At 37.6% G+C, this 19,067-nt stretch overlaps 1 protein-coding gene across 12 annotated transcripts in view; it reads right to left on the reverse strand.

Moving 5' to 3' along the window:
• The window catches only part of LOC119869194 (coiled-coil domain-containing protein 144B-like), a 155,104-nt gene that overhangs the window by 35,203 nt on the left and 100,834 nt on the right, over positions 1-19,067 (reverse strand). For 11 of the 12 annotated variants that reach the window (XM_038529935.1, XM_038529933.1, XM_038529934.1 and 8 more), the window contains 6 exons: positions 18,902-18,990; positions 16,710-17,810; positions 13,912-14,144; positions 9,129-9,299; positions 7,176-7,209; positions 6,635-6,788 (listed from right to left, as the gene is read on the reverse strand). In XM_038529935.1, coding sequence (XP_038385863.1) covers positions 6,635-6,788; positions 7,176-7,209; positions 9,129-9,299; positions 13,912-14,144; positions 16,710-17,810; positions 18,902-18,990 — 1,782 coding nt within the window. The remainder of the gene's footprint in view (positions 1-6,634; positions 6,789-7,175; positions 7,210-9,128; positions 9,300-13,911; positions 14,145-16,709; positions 17,811-18,901; positions 18,991-19,067) is intronic. The other variant, XM_038529937.1, reaches the window with a different exon arrangement.

Raw genomic sequence — 19,067 nt, forward strand, 5'->3', positions numbered from 1 at the left:
GTTGTTCCTCCTGCTGTCACCTTGTACCTGGGACTGAACAGGAGCTTCACAGGATAAACAGCTTGCACTGAGCCCTGCACCTGGCAAGGGGCTGGGCAGCTCCCCCAGGTGCACACACCTGAGAATCACCACAGCGGGCCCCTCCCCCAGAAAACCAGCTGGAAGGACAGGGGAAAAAGCATTGACCAAGCAGCACTGGAAAGTCCCAGGGGAAGTCAAGGGATTTACAGTATATAGAATCAGAGGATACCTCCTCTTGCTTTTTGTTTTCTGTTTGTCCTCCCCCTTGCCCCCCTTTCCTCTCTTTTTCTCCTTTTTCCAGTACAACTTCTTTTTGGCCACTCTGCATTGAACAAAATGACTAGAAGGAAAAACTCACCTCAAAAGAAAGAATCAGAAACAGTCCTCTCTCCCACAGAGTTACAAAATCTGGATTACAATTCAATGTCAGAAAGCGAATTCAGAAACACAATTACAAAGCTACTGGTGGCTCTAGAAAAAAGCATAAAGGACTCAAGAGACTTTATGACTGCAGAATTTAGATCTCCTCAGGCAGAAATTAAAAATCAATTAAATAAGATGCAATCCAAACTGGAGGTCCTAACAATGAGGGTTAAAGAGGTAGAAGAACCAGTGAGTGACATAGAAGACAAGTTGATGGCAAGGAAGGAAGCTGAGGAAAAAAAGAGAAAAACAATTAAAGGGTCATGAGGAAAGGTTAAGGGAAACAAATGACAGCCTCAGAAGGAAAAATCTAGTTTAACTTAGGGTTAATAGGGGTTCCAGAGGCCACCGAAAGAGACAGAGGACCAGAAAGCATATTTGAACAAATCATAGCTGGGAACCTCTCTAATGTGGGAAGGGAAACAGGCAACCAGATCCAGGAGATAGAGAGATCGCCCCCTGAAATCAATAAAAACCACTCAACACCTTGATAGTTAACAGTGAAACTTGCAAATTCCAAAGATAAAGAAAAGATCCTTAAAGCAGCAAGAGACAAGAGATTCCTAACCTTTATGGAGAGAAGTATTAGGATAACAGCAGACCTCTCCACAGAGACCTAGCAGGCCAGAAAGGGCTGGCAGGATATAGTCAGGGTCCTAAATGAGAAGAACCTGCAGCCAAGAATACTTTATCCAGCAAGGCTCTCAATCACGATAAAAGGAGAGAGAAAGAACTTCCAAGACAGGCAGGAACTGAAAGAATATGTGACCACCAAACCAGTTCTGAAAGAAATATAAAGGGGGACTCTGTAAAAGAAAGAGGAAGTCCAAGGAAACAATCCACAAAAACAGGGACTGAATAGGTATCATGATGGCACTAAATTCATAACTTTCAAGAGTAACTCTGAACATGAATGGGCTTATTGACCCCATCAAAAGGCGCAGGGTTTCAGACTGGATAAAAAGAGCAACACCCATCTATTTGCTGTCTATAAGAGACTCATTTTAGACCTAAGAACACCTACAGCCTGAAAATAAAAGGTTGGAGAACCCTTTACCATTCAAATGGTCCTCAAAAGAAACCAGGGATACCTATCCTTATATCATCTAAATTAAAGTTTATCCCAAAGACTGTAGTGAGAGATGAAGAGGGACACTATATCATACTTAAAGGATCTCTCCAACAAGAGGACCTAACAATCATGAGTATTTATGCCCCGAATGCGGGAGCTGCCAAGTATAACAGTCAATTAGTAACCAAAATTAAGACATACTTAGCTAATAGTACACTAAAACGGGGAGATTTTAACATGTCGCTTTCTGTAAATGACACATCTTCTAAGCCCAATATCTCCAAAGAAACAAGAGCTTTCAATGATGCACTGCACCAGATGGATTTCACAGATATTTACAGAACTTTACAGACAAATGCAACTGAATACACGTTCTTCTCAAGTGCACAAGGAACTTTATCCAAAATAGACCACATACTGGGTCACAAATCAGGTCTCAACTGATAACAAAAATCTGAGATTGTCCCCAGCATATTTTCAGACCATAATGCTTTGAAACAGGACTAAATCACAAGAAGAATATTAGAAGAAATGGAAACATGTGGAGGTTAACTACCATCCTGGTAAAAGATGAAAGGGTCAACCAGGAAATTCAGGAAGAATTAAAAAGAGTCATGGAAACTAATGAGAATGAAGATACGACTGTTCAAAATCTTGGGATACAGCAATAGCACTCCTGAGGGGGAAATATATCGCAATATAAGCATCCCTCAAAAAACTGGAAAGAACCCATATGTAAAAGCTAATCTTGTATCTAAAGTTGCTGGAGAAAGAACAGCAAATAAAACCTACACCCAGCAGAAAAAGACAATTAATAAAGATTTGAGCAGAACTCAATGAAATAGAGAGTCGAAGAACTGTGAAACAGATCAACAAAACCAGGAGTTGGTTCTTTGAAAGAATAAGATGCACGAACCATTAGCCAGCCTTATTTTTTAAAAATTTTTTATTTATTTATGATAGTCACACACACACACACACACACAAACACACACACACACACACACACAGGCAGAGACATAGGCAGAGGGAGAAGCAGGCTCCATGCACCAGGAGCGCGACTTGGGATTCGATCCCGGGTCTCCAGGATCGCGCCCTGGGCCAAAGGCAGGCGCTAAACCACTGCACCACCCAGGGATCCCCATTAGCCAGCCTTATTAAAAACAAGAGAGAAAAGACTCAAATTAGTCACAAATAAAAATGGAGAGATCACCACCAATACCACGGAAATACAAACGATTTTAAACACTTAGTATGAGCAGCTATACACGAATAAATTAGGCAATCTAGAAGAAATGGGACTCATTTCTGGAAAACCACAAACTAGCAAAACTGGAACAAGAAGAAATAGAAAGTCCAAAAAGGCCAAACACCAGGGAGGAAATTGAAGATATCATCAAAAACCTCCCAAGACACAAAAGTCCAGGGCCAGATGGCTTCCCAGGGGAATTCTATCAAACATTTGTAGAAGAAACAATACCTAGTCTACTAAAGCTGCTCCAAAAGATAGAAAGAGATGGAGTACTTCCAAACTCATTCTATGAGGCCAGCATCCCCTTAATTCCAAAACCCAAGACCCCACCAAAAAGGAGAGGTAGAGAGAATAAGCCTGATGAACACAGATGCAAAAATGCTCAACAAGATAGTAGCCAATAGGATCCAAAAATACATTAGGAAGATTATTCACCATAACCCAGTAGGATTTATCCCCGGGATGCAAGGCTGGTTCACCACTCGTAAAGCAATCAATGTGATTGATCATATCAAGAAGAGAAAAAACAAGAACCATACGACCCTCTCAATAGAGGCAGAGAACGCATTTGACAAACTACAGCATCCATTCCTGATCAAACCTCTTCAGGGTGTAGGGATAGAGGGAACATTCCTCAGCATCTTAAAAGCCATCTATGAAAAGCCCACAGCAAATATTATTCTCAATGGGGAAGCACTGGGAGCCTTACCCCTAAGATCAGGAACAAGACACGGATATCCACTCTCACCACTGCTATTCAACAGAGTACTAGAAGTCCTAGCCTCAGCAATCAGAAAACAAAAAGAAATAAAATGCATTCACACTGGCAAAGAAGTCAAATGCTCCCTCTTTGTGGTTGACATGATACTGTACATAGAAAACCCAAAAGACTCCACCCCAAGACTGCTAGAACTCATACAGCAATTCAGCAGTGTGGCAGGATACCAAATCAATGTCCAGAAATCAGGGGCATTTCTATACACTAACAATGAGACTGAAGAAAGAAATTAAGGGGTCAATCCAATTGACAACTGCACCCAAAACCATGAGATGCCTAGGAATAAACCTAACCAAAGAGGTAAAGGATCTCTACCCTCAAAAGTATAGAACACTTCTGAAGGAAATTGAGGAAGACACAAAGAGATGGAAAAATATGCCATGCTCATGGATTGGAAGAATGAATATTGGGAAAATGTCAATGGTACCCAGGGAAATTTATACATTTAATGCAATCCCTATCAAAATACCATGGACTTTCTTCAGAGAGTTGGAACAAATCATCGGAAGAGTTGTATGGAATCAGAAAAGACACCGAATAGCCAGGGGAATATTAAAAAAGAAAACCAGAGCTGGGGGCATCAAAGTGCCAGATTTCAGGGTGTACCACAAAGCTGTGATCATCAAGACAGTGTGGTACTGGCACAAAAACAGACACCTAGGAAAATGAAAAAGAATAGAGATGAATAGAATAGAATCCAGAAATGGGCCCTCGACTCTATGGTCAAGTTATATTCGACAAAGCAGGAAAGACTATCCACTGGAAAAAAAGACAGTCTCTTCAATAAATGGTGCTGGGAAAACTGGACAGTCACGTGCATAACAATGAAACTAGACCATTCTCTTAAACTATACACAAAGAAAAACTCAAAATGGATGAAAGATCTAAATGTGAGACAGGAATCCATCAGAATCCTAGAGGAGAACACAGGCAACACCCTTTTTGAACTTGGCCACAGCAACTTCTTGCAAGATACATCCATGAAGGCAAGAGAAACCAAAGCAAAAATGAACAGCAAAATAAACAGTCAACAAAACTAAAAGACAGCCTCCAGAATGGAGAAGATATTGGCAAATGACCTATCAGATAAAGGGCTAGTATCCAAGATCTATAAAGAACTTAGTAAATTCAACAGCAAAGAAACAAACAATCCAATCATGAAATGGGCAAAAGACATGAACAGAATTTTCACAGAGGAAGACATAGACACGGCCAACAAGCACATGAGGAAATGCTCCGAATCACTGGCCATCAGGGAAAAAGAAACAACAACCACAATGAGATACCACCTCACACCAGTAAGAATGGGGAAAATTAACAAGGCAGGAAACAACAAATGTTGGAGAGGATGCGGAGAAAAGGGAACCCTCTTACACTGTTGGTGGGAATGTGAACTGGTGCAGCCACTCTGGAGAACTGTGTGAAGATTCCTCTAAGACTTAAAAATAGATCTACCCTATGACCCAGCAGTTGCACTGCTGGGGATTTACCCCAAAGATACAGATGCAGTGAAACGCCGGGACACCTGTACCCCAATGTTTATAGCAGCAATGTATAGTAGCCAAACTGTGGAAAGAGCCTTGGTGTCCTTCGAAAGATGAAAGGATAAAGAAGATGTGGTCTATGTATATGATGGATTATTACTCAGCCACTAGAAATGACAAATACCTACCATTTACTTCGACATGGATGGAACTGCAGGGTATTATGCTGAGTGAAGTAAGTCAATCGGAGAAGGACAAACATTATATGGTCTTATTCATTTGGGGAATATAAAAAATAGTGAAAGGGAATAAAGTGGAAAGGAGAGAAAATGAGTGAAAATATCAGGGACGGTGACAGAACACGAGAGACTCCTAATTCTCGGAAACAAACACGGCATGGTGGAAAGGGAGGTGGGCGAGGGGTTGGGGTGACTGGGTGATGGGCACTGAGGGGGGGCACTTGATGGGATGAGCACTGGGTGTTATGCTATCTGTTGGCAAATTGAACTCCAATTTAAAAAATAATAAGATATCAAAAACAAAAACAAAGATTTATCAACACTTGACAAATGAGAAATAAACCTAACTTTTTAAATGACAAAAATTTTGACAGCTCAATGAAGATATACAGATGTTAAATAAGCTCAACATTATCAGTTATTAGGGAAATGTATATTACAACCATAAATGTATATATTTATACACATATATATGTATTTATGTGTGTGTGTGTGTGTGTGTGTATACATATATACACCATACCCATCCATGGCTACGATTAAAAAACTGATCATACTAAGTACTGATAAATATAGATGGAGGAGTTAGAAACCCTCACACACTGCTGGTGGGTTTAGAAAATAGTACAATGACTTTAGAAAACAATTTGGCAGTTTCATAATAAGGCAATATGAAGAGACAGGAGACTTAAGAGTGATGGATATGTTAACTGTCTAAATTACAGTTATGGTTTCACATGTGTATATATATGACAAAACTATCAAATTGTATACTTCATACACGTGCAGTTTACCTAACTAGGGCTGTTGGAGAAAGAAAGCCTCTATTATATGAAAAATCATCTAAGACAGTGGCTGAGACATGGATGGAAAGATGGATATGAAACCATACAAGATGAAGCTAGTGGCCTATGGTCTTTCACCTCATAGCATTAAGTAGTAATAGCTAAGCTTTAAGCAAGGGGGTAACGTGATGAAATGTAAATTTTTAAAAATGTATAGTAATTATGGTTGCAGTGTACACCAAGATCCCGAGAGGTGGAATGGCAGGGAAAACAGTCCTGAGGTTAGCTCAGTAATCTAGGAGAAAAATAATGGTAACCTGACCTTGGGTGAAGACACAGAAGAGAAGCAGAGTTCACAAACACATCAAGTGTGCCATTCCCACGTGGACAACCACAATGGAAATTATAGTTCTTTGGCTGAGAGTATTCAATAGTTCTCTATTTTAATATAAAACATACTTCTGAGATGAGTAGCTCTATAACTCCTCAGTGTTGTGTGGCGCAGCACTAGACGAGATGTGCACATATTACTACAACCATATATACAGAAAAAGGCTTTATATTTATACGACGGCCCTACCTTTACAATCCATGCCAAGTTCAATGAGCAACAGGGAACTCTTATAATCAGAGTATTGCAACTTGCAATCCTCTGAAGCTGCTTCAGATGACTGAGTTAAGTCATCAAGATGCTCGTCATCAAGATGCTCCGCAGAATTCACTTGCTTTTTGACCTACAAATAAATAATACTATTTCAAAATGTCATCCAAATATTTATAAAATATACTAAGTGTAGAAAGATGATAAATATCCATCTTTTTATAAAAGCAAAAAAATAGGTACTTTTTAAAAGAACTGATTTTTATCAAAAAGACCTTTATCAATAATTGGTGTTTCTGAATAATTTTTTCACAGCAGATGTCTATACAACAAAGGAAAATTTTCATTTTTTCACTATGCGTTTCATAAAGTAATTTTTTTTACCACGGAATAATGTTTCTGATAAATATGAAATATCAAAATAATATAATAAAAATATATCATGAATGAAATAGAATTATAATATAATAAAAATATATCATAAATGAAATAGAATTATATATTTTGTTTGTTTGTCTACCTTGTTCTTTTCCTTAGATGTTTTCTTTGCAGGTCTAAAAAGAGGAAGGATTCTTTTCAGGAAAATATTAAATACTTAAAATACAAAGAATATTTAAAGCATATCTAAGCAATATTAATAGCAATATTAACAAAGTATTAAATTTAGATCAAAATTGCAAAAGTAAAGGAAAATCATAATGTTACTTACATTATTTGATAGGGGTAAATATACCACATTTTTTGTTGTCATTTTCAATAAAAACAAGTTTTCACTAAATCAATTTGGAAAGTGCAAACTGTTTTTTTAATGACATAAGCCCTTTTTAAATAATCGTGATATTAGTGTTTTGAAGTTTTACTGTGCAACTACTATGCATTATTTGGGACAGTTTACATATCCTAAAGGGTTTTTAGGCCTTACACAAACCGTATGAAGCAGGCAATTATACTGGGTATCTTTTCACAGGAAGCAAATGAGGCACAGAAATTCTAAGGAACCTCCCCAAGCCCATACACCTGGTAGGAGCAGACCACCCAGAACTCAAGTCCAGGAAATGTCCCTTCCAAACATGTGTTTTAAAATATGTGGTAAAAGTAAGTTAAGTATTTCTAAGTAATGTGATACCAATTGAATCTATAGTATTATTCCATTTCTAGCTATAATTATTCTAGAAATAATTTCTGAATCTTACATACCTTTTTAATTTTTTATTTTTTTAAAAGATTTTATTTATTTATTCCTTCACTAGAGTGACACACAGAGAGAGACAGGCAGAGACATACAGAGGGAGAAACAGGCTCCCCCACAAGGAGCCTGGTGTCGGACCCCAGGATCACGCCCTGAGCCCAAGGCAAGACACTCAACTGCTGTGCGACCCCGGCATCCCACACACATTTTTTTAATTAAAACACTTCATACCTAGGCAGTATTGAAAATCTACTTTCAATAAACTAAAGATTTAATTCGTCTAAAGAAGTTCATTAATGGGCATTCCTTTACTCATTCAAATGTTCATTCATGGATTCAACAATTACTCATGAAGCACACAATATGTGTCAATGACGCTGCTGGTACAGTAACCGTGGCTCTTGTAATTTAGAACTTTATAATCCAAAAGTAATAATCTATGATAGATGAATAGTTTTTCAATTGTAAATAAACATATTGTTTTTTTTTTTAATTTTATTTATTTATGATAGTCACATAGAAAGAGAGAGAGGCAGAGACATAGGCAGAGGGAGAAGCAGGCTCCATGCACCGGGAGCCTGATGTGGGATTCGATCCAGGGTCTCCAGGATCGCGCCCTGGGCCAAAGGCAGGCGCCAAACTGCTGCGCCACCCAGGGATCCCGTAAATAAACATATTGTAAATAAACAAAACCATTCCCCTTTCCCCAGAACCTAAACAAATATTAACTTAATATAATCAGATACTCCAAAGCCCCTCACAAAATCATAGCTATTCATGATACTGTCAAAGGTACTGAATACCTTAAAACCTATCAAGAAATGATTAGTTCTATTCAGAATCGCCTATGTGTCTGTATATTTACTATTATATATATATATATATTTTTTTTTCAATCGATGAAGGATAGTATCTGAATATTCAATTATATGAGAATACTGCACGGTGGAACTGATTCTAAATAAACAACCTCTTACCACAAAACTCATATCCTAATCTGGGGGTCCTGGGATCGAGTTCTGCTTTGGGCTCCCCACAGGGAACCTGCTTCTCCCTCTGCCTATGTCTCTGCCTCTCTCTCTCTCTCTGTCTCTCACAAATAAATACATGAAATCTTAAAAAAAAAAGTCACTCCTCCTCATCCTAACCTTTCAAGTGGTGTTTTTGATATACTTGAGTATTTCTTCCCTCAGCCTGTACGACACTATATTACAGTGTTTTACTTATATAATAATCATAGTTAACGTTCCTTCAGAGGGAAATAAAGAATTTATGGGATTTTACCTTCTTTCATCCTGATCCATTTTACTTAGACTGTTGTCATTACTCACTCGTAGTAGACTACCAGTTAGGGAATCGGCCTCCTCAAAGCCTGGTGTAATCACAGATGCTTTTGATGCCCACTTTACATTTTTATCTTTCTTTATTTCCATGATAGACAAACCAGGATCATTACTTAAAACAAAAATCCAGTTAAAATATCCATTAGAAAGCCAATATTTTCTAATAATTTTACTGGTAAGGAATAAAAAAAAATTTTTGTAAACATCTGTTACCCATCTGAATTCATTTATTAATTCATAGAACAGTTATGAAGTGCAACCATATGCAAGGAAATACACATATACAATTATGATACAATGTCATTTGTGGGGACAAAACTGCCTGTGTAGGACCTGTGGAATCAAGTGCCATTCACCAAGGCACGGGGGAAAAGTCTCATCTGCCCATGCATCGGGTAACAGGCATACGCACTACACACCCAGCTGTGGATCCGGCAAAAGCCCATAAATTGGCGCCACCCTCACCCTCACAGCCACCATCTGGGAGCCCCTGGAAAACACTTAGATAATCACCCATGGGGGTAGAGAGTCTTCGTGGAAAACCAGCTTTCCTGTAGAGAAGTTCTAGCACATCACCAGAGCAAAACAATCAGGTTTGGACACATGGGAGCGGTAGTCATTAAAGACTGGAGGAGGTGACTGCTACTTCAAAGGCAAAGACAGCAATGCAAAAGGATATGACAAAATCAAGGAAATATGACACCAACAAAGGATTACAATAATCTTCCTGTAATCAATCTCAGACACGTGGAGATCTGTAATTTATCCAAGAAAGATTTCAAAATCTCAGTCTTAAGGAAATTCAAGGAGCTACCAGAAAACACAAAAAGCCAATTCAGGGGTGCCTGGGTGGGTCAGGCAATTAAGTGTCTGACGCTTGATTTCATCTCAGGCTATGATCTCAGGGTCATGAGATTGAGCCCTGCATCAGGCTTACACTCAGCACAGTGTCCCTCTCCCTCTGCTATTCCCCCCTAGCTCACACACTTTCTCTCGCTAAAATAAATGAATAAAATCTTTAAAAAACAGTTAATTCAATAAAATGAGGAATACACTACATAAACAAAATGAGAAGTTTAATGAATAGCTGGAAGGGCTTAGTCAGTTTAAGTGTCTGACTTGGTTTTGGCTCAGGTCATGATCTCAAGGTCGTGGAATCACCCCCAGGTCTGCTTGAGATCCTCTCTCCATCTCTTTCTCTCTCTCCCCACTTGCTCGCTCTTTCTTTCTTTCTTTCTTTCTTTTTCTTTCTTTCTCTCTCTCTCTCTCTCTCAAATAAATACATTTTTAAAAATAATTTTAAAGGGACAAAGAAAAAGAAAATGTTTTGGTAACTTGTGCATACTTTTAGCCTAGTATCTAATCCTAATACAAAAAGCTAGATTTACCAACAGAAAATTATATATATTTTTTCATGGACTAAATGCATGCAAGAAAATATTATGAGCATATAGCTATGTAAATTTACAAAAAGACTGAATTTTCCCATAGGAGATTATCGGTTGAATAACTTTAGGGCACTGAAAACAAAAACAAAACCAGCAATTACTGTTTTAAAACTGCCATACAGATAACTCTTCTAGTTAAATTAAACATCCAAAAAAGATGGATCTTCCTGAAAGCAATTATTAAACAATTCTTCTCGACCCAAATTTCAGAAGTAAATCTGTAATTATGGATACGAAATAGCTTTCATTTTGAAAACAGTTAATAGAAGCAACTTTTAAATAGAAAACAACTGGTTAAAGACACCTCAAAGTTATGTTGGCGGGGGAATGCTAACATGCAGCCATGGTAACGAGAACCCATCAGAACCAGTTTTAAATGTTTGTAATGATCAATGCCATCTGTCCTCACTCACTAGCCAACCAATGTCAGCTTCTCCCTCATGAAGTATAGCCAATGTGGGACAAAATCACTCCAATACGCATGCCTTGAGTGCCAACCAATCAACAACAGTCTTACCCAAATTACCATGGTGGCTTCAGATGATGACAAACCACTTAATTCTCTGAAAGTCTCCCAAGTCTTAAACTCCACTTTTCCTGAAACTGTATATAGAAAGCGAAGACTACTCTGTCAGAAAAGACTGTAAGTGGCCAGCATAGCTCCCTCTTATTAGTCAGCAGTAAATTCCGACTTCACCTTTATATTTCAGATATTGAGGGCTCATATCCTCTGGCAAAAATGTTTAAAGTCCTATAATAATTTACCACCATATTTCATTTTCCTTAATGAAACATAAATGAAGTTTGCTCTTCCTTTGTTCCATTCTACTATAATTAAAACTAACATAAATACCAGTAAAAGAATAAGTAGCAAGTAACCACAAGATTAGGCCCAAATAATCCACAAAATGCAGATAACGGACAGGTTAAATTGTCAAAATGGACCCATGCCAACCGTTCTTTCTGTTTAAGTGAGAATTGGTATTATGTTAAAAACAATACACATGGTTTAGTTAAACTCCATTCACTCAACAAACATTTATTGAATAGCACTATATATGCTAGAATGTTCTCTAAGCACTGAGGACACGGCCATAAACAGAAAAAACCCTACTCACGAGGATAGTAAACATAGTAACAATAAACTACACAGTATGAGAGGAGAAAAACTAAAGCAGAGAAATCAAATTTCAATGTGTTGTAGCAAAAGGGGTGGTCGAAATACTAGTCAGGATAAACCAAGAAGGGCCTTGCTGAGAAAGTGACCTTGAAGCAAAAACCAGGGAGAAAAAGAGGGAGCAAGGAGTAAGCCATGAGGATACCTGAGAGAAAAGCACTCCCCAGAGAGTTTATAGCAAGTACAGAGGTATGCCTGAAGTGTTTATAATGAGGGTGGGGGGTAAGAATAGTGAGAAATTCAAGTGTGGCTGAACAGAAGGAAAGGGATAGAAAGTAGTTCAAATCAGAGAGACAGAGGGAGGAAAGGATAGGGAGGGACCCGAGATGAACAAGTCACATAAGGCCTTGTAGCTATTAGAAAGAACTTGAGTGAATGGGAGGCCATTAGGTTTTGAGCAGAGGAGGACATAATCTGACTTATGTTTTAATAGATCCACTGTGTTTAGAATTAATGGAAAGTGAATTTTCAAAGATTATATAATATGAAGTCACTATTGAAAAATTTGATGTGGTGCATGTTGAAATATATGCTCTTTAAAATGGAAGAATAAGGGGCGCCTGGTTGGCTCAGTCGGTAAAGCGTCTGCCTTCGGCTCAGATCATGACCCTGGAGTCCCGGGATCAGCCCCACTTCAGGCTCCCCGCTTCTCCCTCTGCCTCTGCCGCTCCCTGCACTCACACACTCTCTCTCTCAAATAAATAATCTTAAAAACATTTTTAAAGGAAAAATAATAGCCTGTATGCAAAGTGCCTGAAAAAGAAGATTCACTGCATTAACAACCTCTTGGTTTATAGCATAGGGATCAAATGTTTATACAGAATATGGGACAAGTTGCCATGTGAAATCTCTTCGTAATAATATTCAGATCAATTTGAGAGTCCAACATTTGAGCACTCGTGCATTGGGAACCAAAACCAAAAACCTAATAATTAGCAGTTTTGTTGGTAATAAGGTAGAGTGCCAGTGTAGCAGGTAACTTCCCTTTGCAACTCAGCAGATATTAAAAGTATTCTAAAGTTATTGTAAGACATCAAACCAAACACTTTAAATATACTTTGGGGGATCCCTGGGTGGCTCAGCAGTTTAGCGCCCGCCTCCAGCCCAGGGTGTGATCCTGGAGTCCCGGGATCGAGTCCCACATCAGGCTCCCTGCATGGAGCCTGCTTCTCCCTCTGCCTGTGTCTCTGCCTGTCTCTCTCTCTCTCTCTCTCTCTCTCTCTGTCTCTCATGAATAAATAAAAATAAAATTAAAAATTTTAAATTTGTTAAACAATCAAAACCCTGCAGACCTAAATTCATTTTCTCAGATAGTTACATGCTGCATTATTTTATAGGTGTGAAAACTTACTTCCTTATGGATGGAGAGTTAGACTCCCTCCAAGTTTTTGATAGATCATCTTAACATATATATGTAACATGTTTATGTAAGTATTCTTAATATATCTGTCATATTTTATAAATATAATAATATATAATAAATGTTCTTAGAATATGTGTGTCTAAGTGTTGACACAAGTCATGTTTTCCTATAGGATCTACTCCTGGCAATGAAGCCGTTGGGATATAGGGACAGCATATATGAAATTTGAAATGCACTGCTACATCACTCTTCAGAAAGGATTTGTCAATTTTCTTCCTCTCTCTCGCTTTTAAAGATTTTTATTTATTTATTCAGGAGAGACACAGAGTGAGGCAGAGACATGGGCAGATGGAGAAGCAGGCTCCTCATGGGAAGCCTGATGCAGGACTCGATCCCACGACCCCGAGATCACAACCTGAGCCAAAGGCAGACGTTCAACCACTTAGCCATTCAGGTGCAACGGATCTGACAATTTTCACCTAACAACAGTGTATGAGAATGACTTTTTCCTTACATTTGCTAACCTAGGTTATTTTTTTTTAGTTAAATATTTATCACTATGCCTGCAAAACAATTTGATACCTTACCGGTCTTTGCCTTTTTCTGTTTAGCACCCTGGGTGGAATATCTCTACTAAAAATATAAAATGTGTTAAACATGAACATTAGCTCCAAACAGAATTTGTTTTATAGAAAAATAATAATTATCTACTGTTTAAATATTGCTATAGGCTTACCTATCAGAATCTTCATTCTGCGTAGTAGGAAACAGGTGGTTATCAGTTTTTCCAGTCTTTCTTTGTTGAATTAGTCCAGCAGCAGGAGCAGGAGCAGCAGCAGCAGCAGCAGCAGCAGCAACAGCAAGAGCAGTACCAAGAGCAGGAGCAGCAGCAGCAGCAGCAGCATCATCATATATGTTTTCTGCTCCTTCCATTTTATTACTCGTGTGCTGCTTCCTTTCTTTTCCAGTCTTGAATGGAAATTTGATAGTTACAACTTCATTCATTAAAAAGAACTTTTTTCATTAATTGTATCATTTGACTCTTTAATGTAATTTTAATCAATAAAACTATCTTGCACTGAACTTTATCATTACCTGTAATTGTAATTTTTGGAAATTCTGCTTCATTTCTGTTGGAATAGAACATAATTTTCCAGAATTCCAAAAAGGACTTTCTTAATTTTGTGTTCATATCTACACTTTGTTACCTAACATTCCCAACTTCACCCCATCTGACCAGCAGATACAAAGAAATAAAAAGACACAAAAATCTGTCCTCTTCCGTCTTTACCATCTGGATTTTGCTTACACCGACAGATTCAAAGGATGTGACATTGTGATGCTCCAGGAACAAAGAGGAAGCTTTCCATTTCTGCACTGAGCTATTCTTTCCCCAACTGCCTTTTATAATTCTTTTTTCATTTGGATCCCAGAGCTATCAAAAAAGTCACTGTGTTCATTAAAATATGTGAACCAAAGTTCACCACAACATAAAAGGTGCAAAACTGATATTAGTGTCGAATTTTGGGAAATGAGTAATGCTCCCCAAATTTCACATTCCATAACCATAAAATTTTATAGCTAGAGGGTATAAAAATAATTATCAACTTTAATCCCATTTTCTATTGATAATGGGAATAAAACCAAAAAAGGTTACATGATTTGTCCAAAGTTCCTAAAGTGGCATTACCTAGCATCAAAGAGATGATACAATTCCTTGATGCTGAATCAAATAAATGACCCAACAAGTTTATTAATCAGCTATGCTAAAAGTGTGACTTTGGCACAGTAATTTAATACCTTAATTGGGGATGAGGCACTTAGCTAATTTTTATTTTAAAGGAGGATATCTCTAGATTTTATTTTTCACCTCAAACATCAGTTTTCTCCCTTAGAGTCAAATACTGAAGGTTTGCTGAAAATCTATGCTACCTACATGATAAAAGTCGTATGTGTCAAAATATATCATACTTTATTAAACAAAATGTAAAGGTTTGATTCAACAAAAACACCTGAGAATGATGATTAAACAAACACATATATGTGTATACACACACACACACACACACACGTGGACACCTGGGTGGCTCAGTCAGTTAAACATCTGCCTTTGGCTCAGGTCATGATCCCCGGGATCTAGGATCAAGACCCGTGCATCAGGCTTCCTGCTCCGCCAGGAGCGTGCTTCTCCCTTTCCCTCCTACACCTGCTCCCATTTGTGTTCTCTCTCTCAGTGTCAAATAAAATCTAAAAAAAAAAAAAAAAAAAAAAAAAAAATTTTTTTTTTTTTTTAATGTAGAGGAGATGCCTGAGTGGCACAGTTAGTTGGGCCTCCAGCTCTTGATTGCAGTTCAGGTCATGATCTCCTGGTCATGGGATTGAGCTCCGCTTCAGGCTCCACGCTCATTGGGGAGTTTGCTTCTCTCCCTTTCTCTCTCCCTCTACCCCCTTCACCCTGCTCACACACTCAAATAAATAAGTAAATAAATAAGTAAGTAAGTAAATAAATAAATCCTAAAAGAAAAAAGGAGTCTGTTTTTAAAAACATGGGAGAAAAAAACTGGTGATAATGCAAATATTTGTTCTTAAAAATATCTCAAAAAGTGGTCGTGTTGGAATTTGAAGTTCCAAGAGTTTGAGGAAAGCAGAGAAGACTATACATACTGAAGCAATAAACAGAAGCAATAAATAGATTGGTTTAGATGAAATGTTTGTTTATATCCCTTCCCTTAGCTATTGCTTCTTTTCCATGTTATGTATTCATTTATTTTAAAGATTTTATTTATTTATTCATCAGGGACACACACACAGAGAAGCAGAGACACGGGCAGAGGGGGAAGCAGGCTCCATGCAGGGAACCCGATGTGGGACTCAATCCCAGATCCCGGGATCATACCCTGAGCCAAAGGCAGACACTCAACAGGTGAGCCACCCACCCAGGCATCCCAACTTCTTTTCCATTTTATTGTTTATAGAAGTGCAACTTATATTTAAGCCAATAGATAAAAATCCTAGATATTATGATATATTTTTTAAAGATCTATGTATTTTAGAGAACAAGACTGATAGCATGAGAGAGGCACAGCGGGAGAGAGAAACTCAAGCAGACTCCATGCTGAGCACAGAGCCTGACGTGGGGCTCCTCTTCACAACCCTGACATCACAACCCAAGCCCAAAACAAGACTAGGACTCTCAACTGACCGTGCCCCCCAGGCACCCCAAGATAATCGCATTTTTAAAGCAATTTTCTCTACGGTTACTCTGGTTCATGAGGTCACAGGGTCATAGCGAAAAGAGCTTCCCAGTTCACACGCCACTTGGGAAACTGAAAGAAACTTAAGGAACACAAATCTTATGTTTTCCTGCATTCCTATCATTTAGATAGCAGAAATAATATTATTTCTGAACACAATTATATATTCAGATGACCCCATTTTATACATGAGCTTTTTTCTTAAGTGGAAAATCAAAATGGCTCAGATATGACAAAGACAAAAAAATCAAAAGAGCAGCAGCAAAGTGAATCTCTCTACCTCTTTTTGAAGTTCAACTTTCTCTTTTTCCAAAGCCAGGAGTTCTACTTGTAACATGCCTTTCTCATTCTTAAACCTTTGCAGATTTTGCATATCTTGCTGTAATTCTTCTTTTTGATATACTTTTGATGTTCTGAAAGGACGTGGTGAAGAACTCACATTTTCTAATGCAGGTTCCGTACTTTTATAGTTATTAGTACTGTCATTATCTGCATCTAATGGCTTCTGGAAAGAGTCTTGTATTGGTTTTGTTTTCTTGTAAGTGTTCGTAATAGCAGAAGTATCATGCCTTTTCTTCTGAATCATTTGTTTCGCCACATTGGAGTGGGCAAGCCGCAAATCAAAAAGGCTTTCTGGGTCACTATACGGAGGGATATATCCAGTGTCTAATTTACTATTGGTGGTATTTTGGTTCAAACTTTTGGCCATCTGCATGTCAAACTCTTGGTCTTCTTTCACTTCAAATGTAACTAGTGGGTTCCTTACTTTTTTATTTTCTGGATCGCTATCAAGACTCTCATTTTTGTTAAAAACATGCTCACCTGGTTTGTTATCATTTTCATGGGAAGAAAGCTTAGAAGATGACTGGCAAGCATAGTCTGGGGACCCAGAGTATGAATGAGAGAGAATAGCATTTTCGAGACTAGGCTCTTTTTGTTCAGGAAAGGCCTGAGGTACTACAGAGACAGACACTCCCAATTCATCCTTTTCCTCACAATCAAGTGTAACTTTTGTCACATTAGGAGGTATTTCCTTTACGTCTGCTTCTTTAGAATTACCACGTAGTGGTTCTAACTTAGGATGAGTAATAATTTGGTACTTTTCACAAGTTTTACCAATCTTCTTCTTTAACTCTCTGCTCATGCGTTTCACATTATTTTTCCAATCTAATTTGCCTTGTTTCATCTGTATCTCCTCATACTTCTTGTGCACACGAGGATGTTCTGAATGTACAGATCTATCACCCTGTCTATCACATTCCATATTCATTTCTGGTTCTCGAGCCATATTTTGCAGTTGCACAAGTGGAATGTTAATTTGATTGGTTTGGCTTTCAGATGTCTTTTCAGCCAGGATACATGTTTGTAAAATAACTTTATCCTTAGGTAATCAAATACGGACAAAGAAAAATAGAAAATAATTAAAATTTAGTTATTAGCTGTTCCTAAGTCACTGGATTATAACTAAGAAGTGAGGACAGAAGAAAAGCATAAATCCATTCACTTATATTTTGTCAGGTTTTTCTTAACTAAACAATTCAATACAGTTACATCTACCAAAAAATGAATCAGATGATTTTTAATGTTACAAACTTAAAAACACTTTATTCCCTTGTATCTTAAAGAGTGAGCCCCGACAATGCATTTCAGGAGTTTTTACAAGTTTGAAACCTAGATAATAGGCAAACTACATTTTTGGGGGGCAAATATCAATTAACATCAAAGAAAAATAAATTCCTATATTTTAATTTAAATTATATACTATGATAGTGTTAGACATCGCTATAGATTATCTGCTTGTATCCAGCTCTAATATATGGTAATGTCCACTGAGAGTGGATAAGAAAAATATTAATAATATGGATTTCCTGTGCTGAAATAACTGAAAGAGTTATTGTTTATAATCCAGCTACAAAGGTCCCATCCTGGAAGGTGTGATTCTACATAGGCGATCGTGCTGATTTCACGACCCCATTCTCTCAAGTCAACTACACAGAGATCACAAAGCAGAATAAATCTTTAATCTTGGCATTTGTAACTGGAAATAGAGAACTAGACACTTTGAACCACTGAGAATAATCACTCCTTGTACATGAGTCTAAGTCAGTAGTCATCATTGTTATACTGCTCATAATCTCAACTGCTTAAACATGACTCAATATTTGATGCTACCTTCTTTATCATGTAAAGAAGTTACAAAAATAGAAGAAGCAAAGAATATTTAGAATTATTTTTGTCTCAAAAGATTTTTTTTTGCCTAAATTCCAAGGATGAAGTTTAGCTAAACTTAGTTACTAGAAATCATAGCATTTTAAGTTTTGTAACTCGTAAAATTTTATAAAAACTAAATATTAAATTACACTCTATTGACTTCAATATATCGACTCAAAGAGTTTCACTTGAAACATGTAATATTAGAAAAGCAGGGAAAACAATATAAAACCAGAAATTTAAATTTAAAGCTTTACATACCTGGGGGTGGTTATTTTCACTTTTATCAGGCCTTTCTTGCTCTTGCTTTTGCTGTGATGCCACTTCTAAGTCTGGTTCTGATGACAAATCTATATATTTAGTTAAAATGGACTACTTAGAATGGTTAGATAAAAGCTATTACCTCTATAAAAATAGAAAATATCAT

The sequence above is a fragment of the Canis lupus genome, chromosome 2 (assembly GCF_011100685.1).
Source record: "Canis lupus familiaris isolate Mischka breed German Shepherd chromosome 2, alternate assembly UU_Cfam_GSD_1.0, whole genome shotgun sequence".
NCBI lineage: Eukaryota > Metazoa > Chordata > Mammalia > Carnivora > Canidae > Canis > Canis lupus.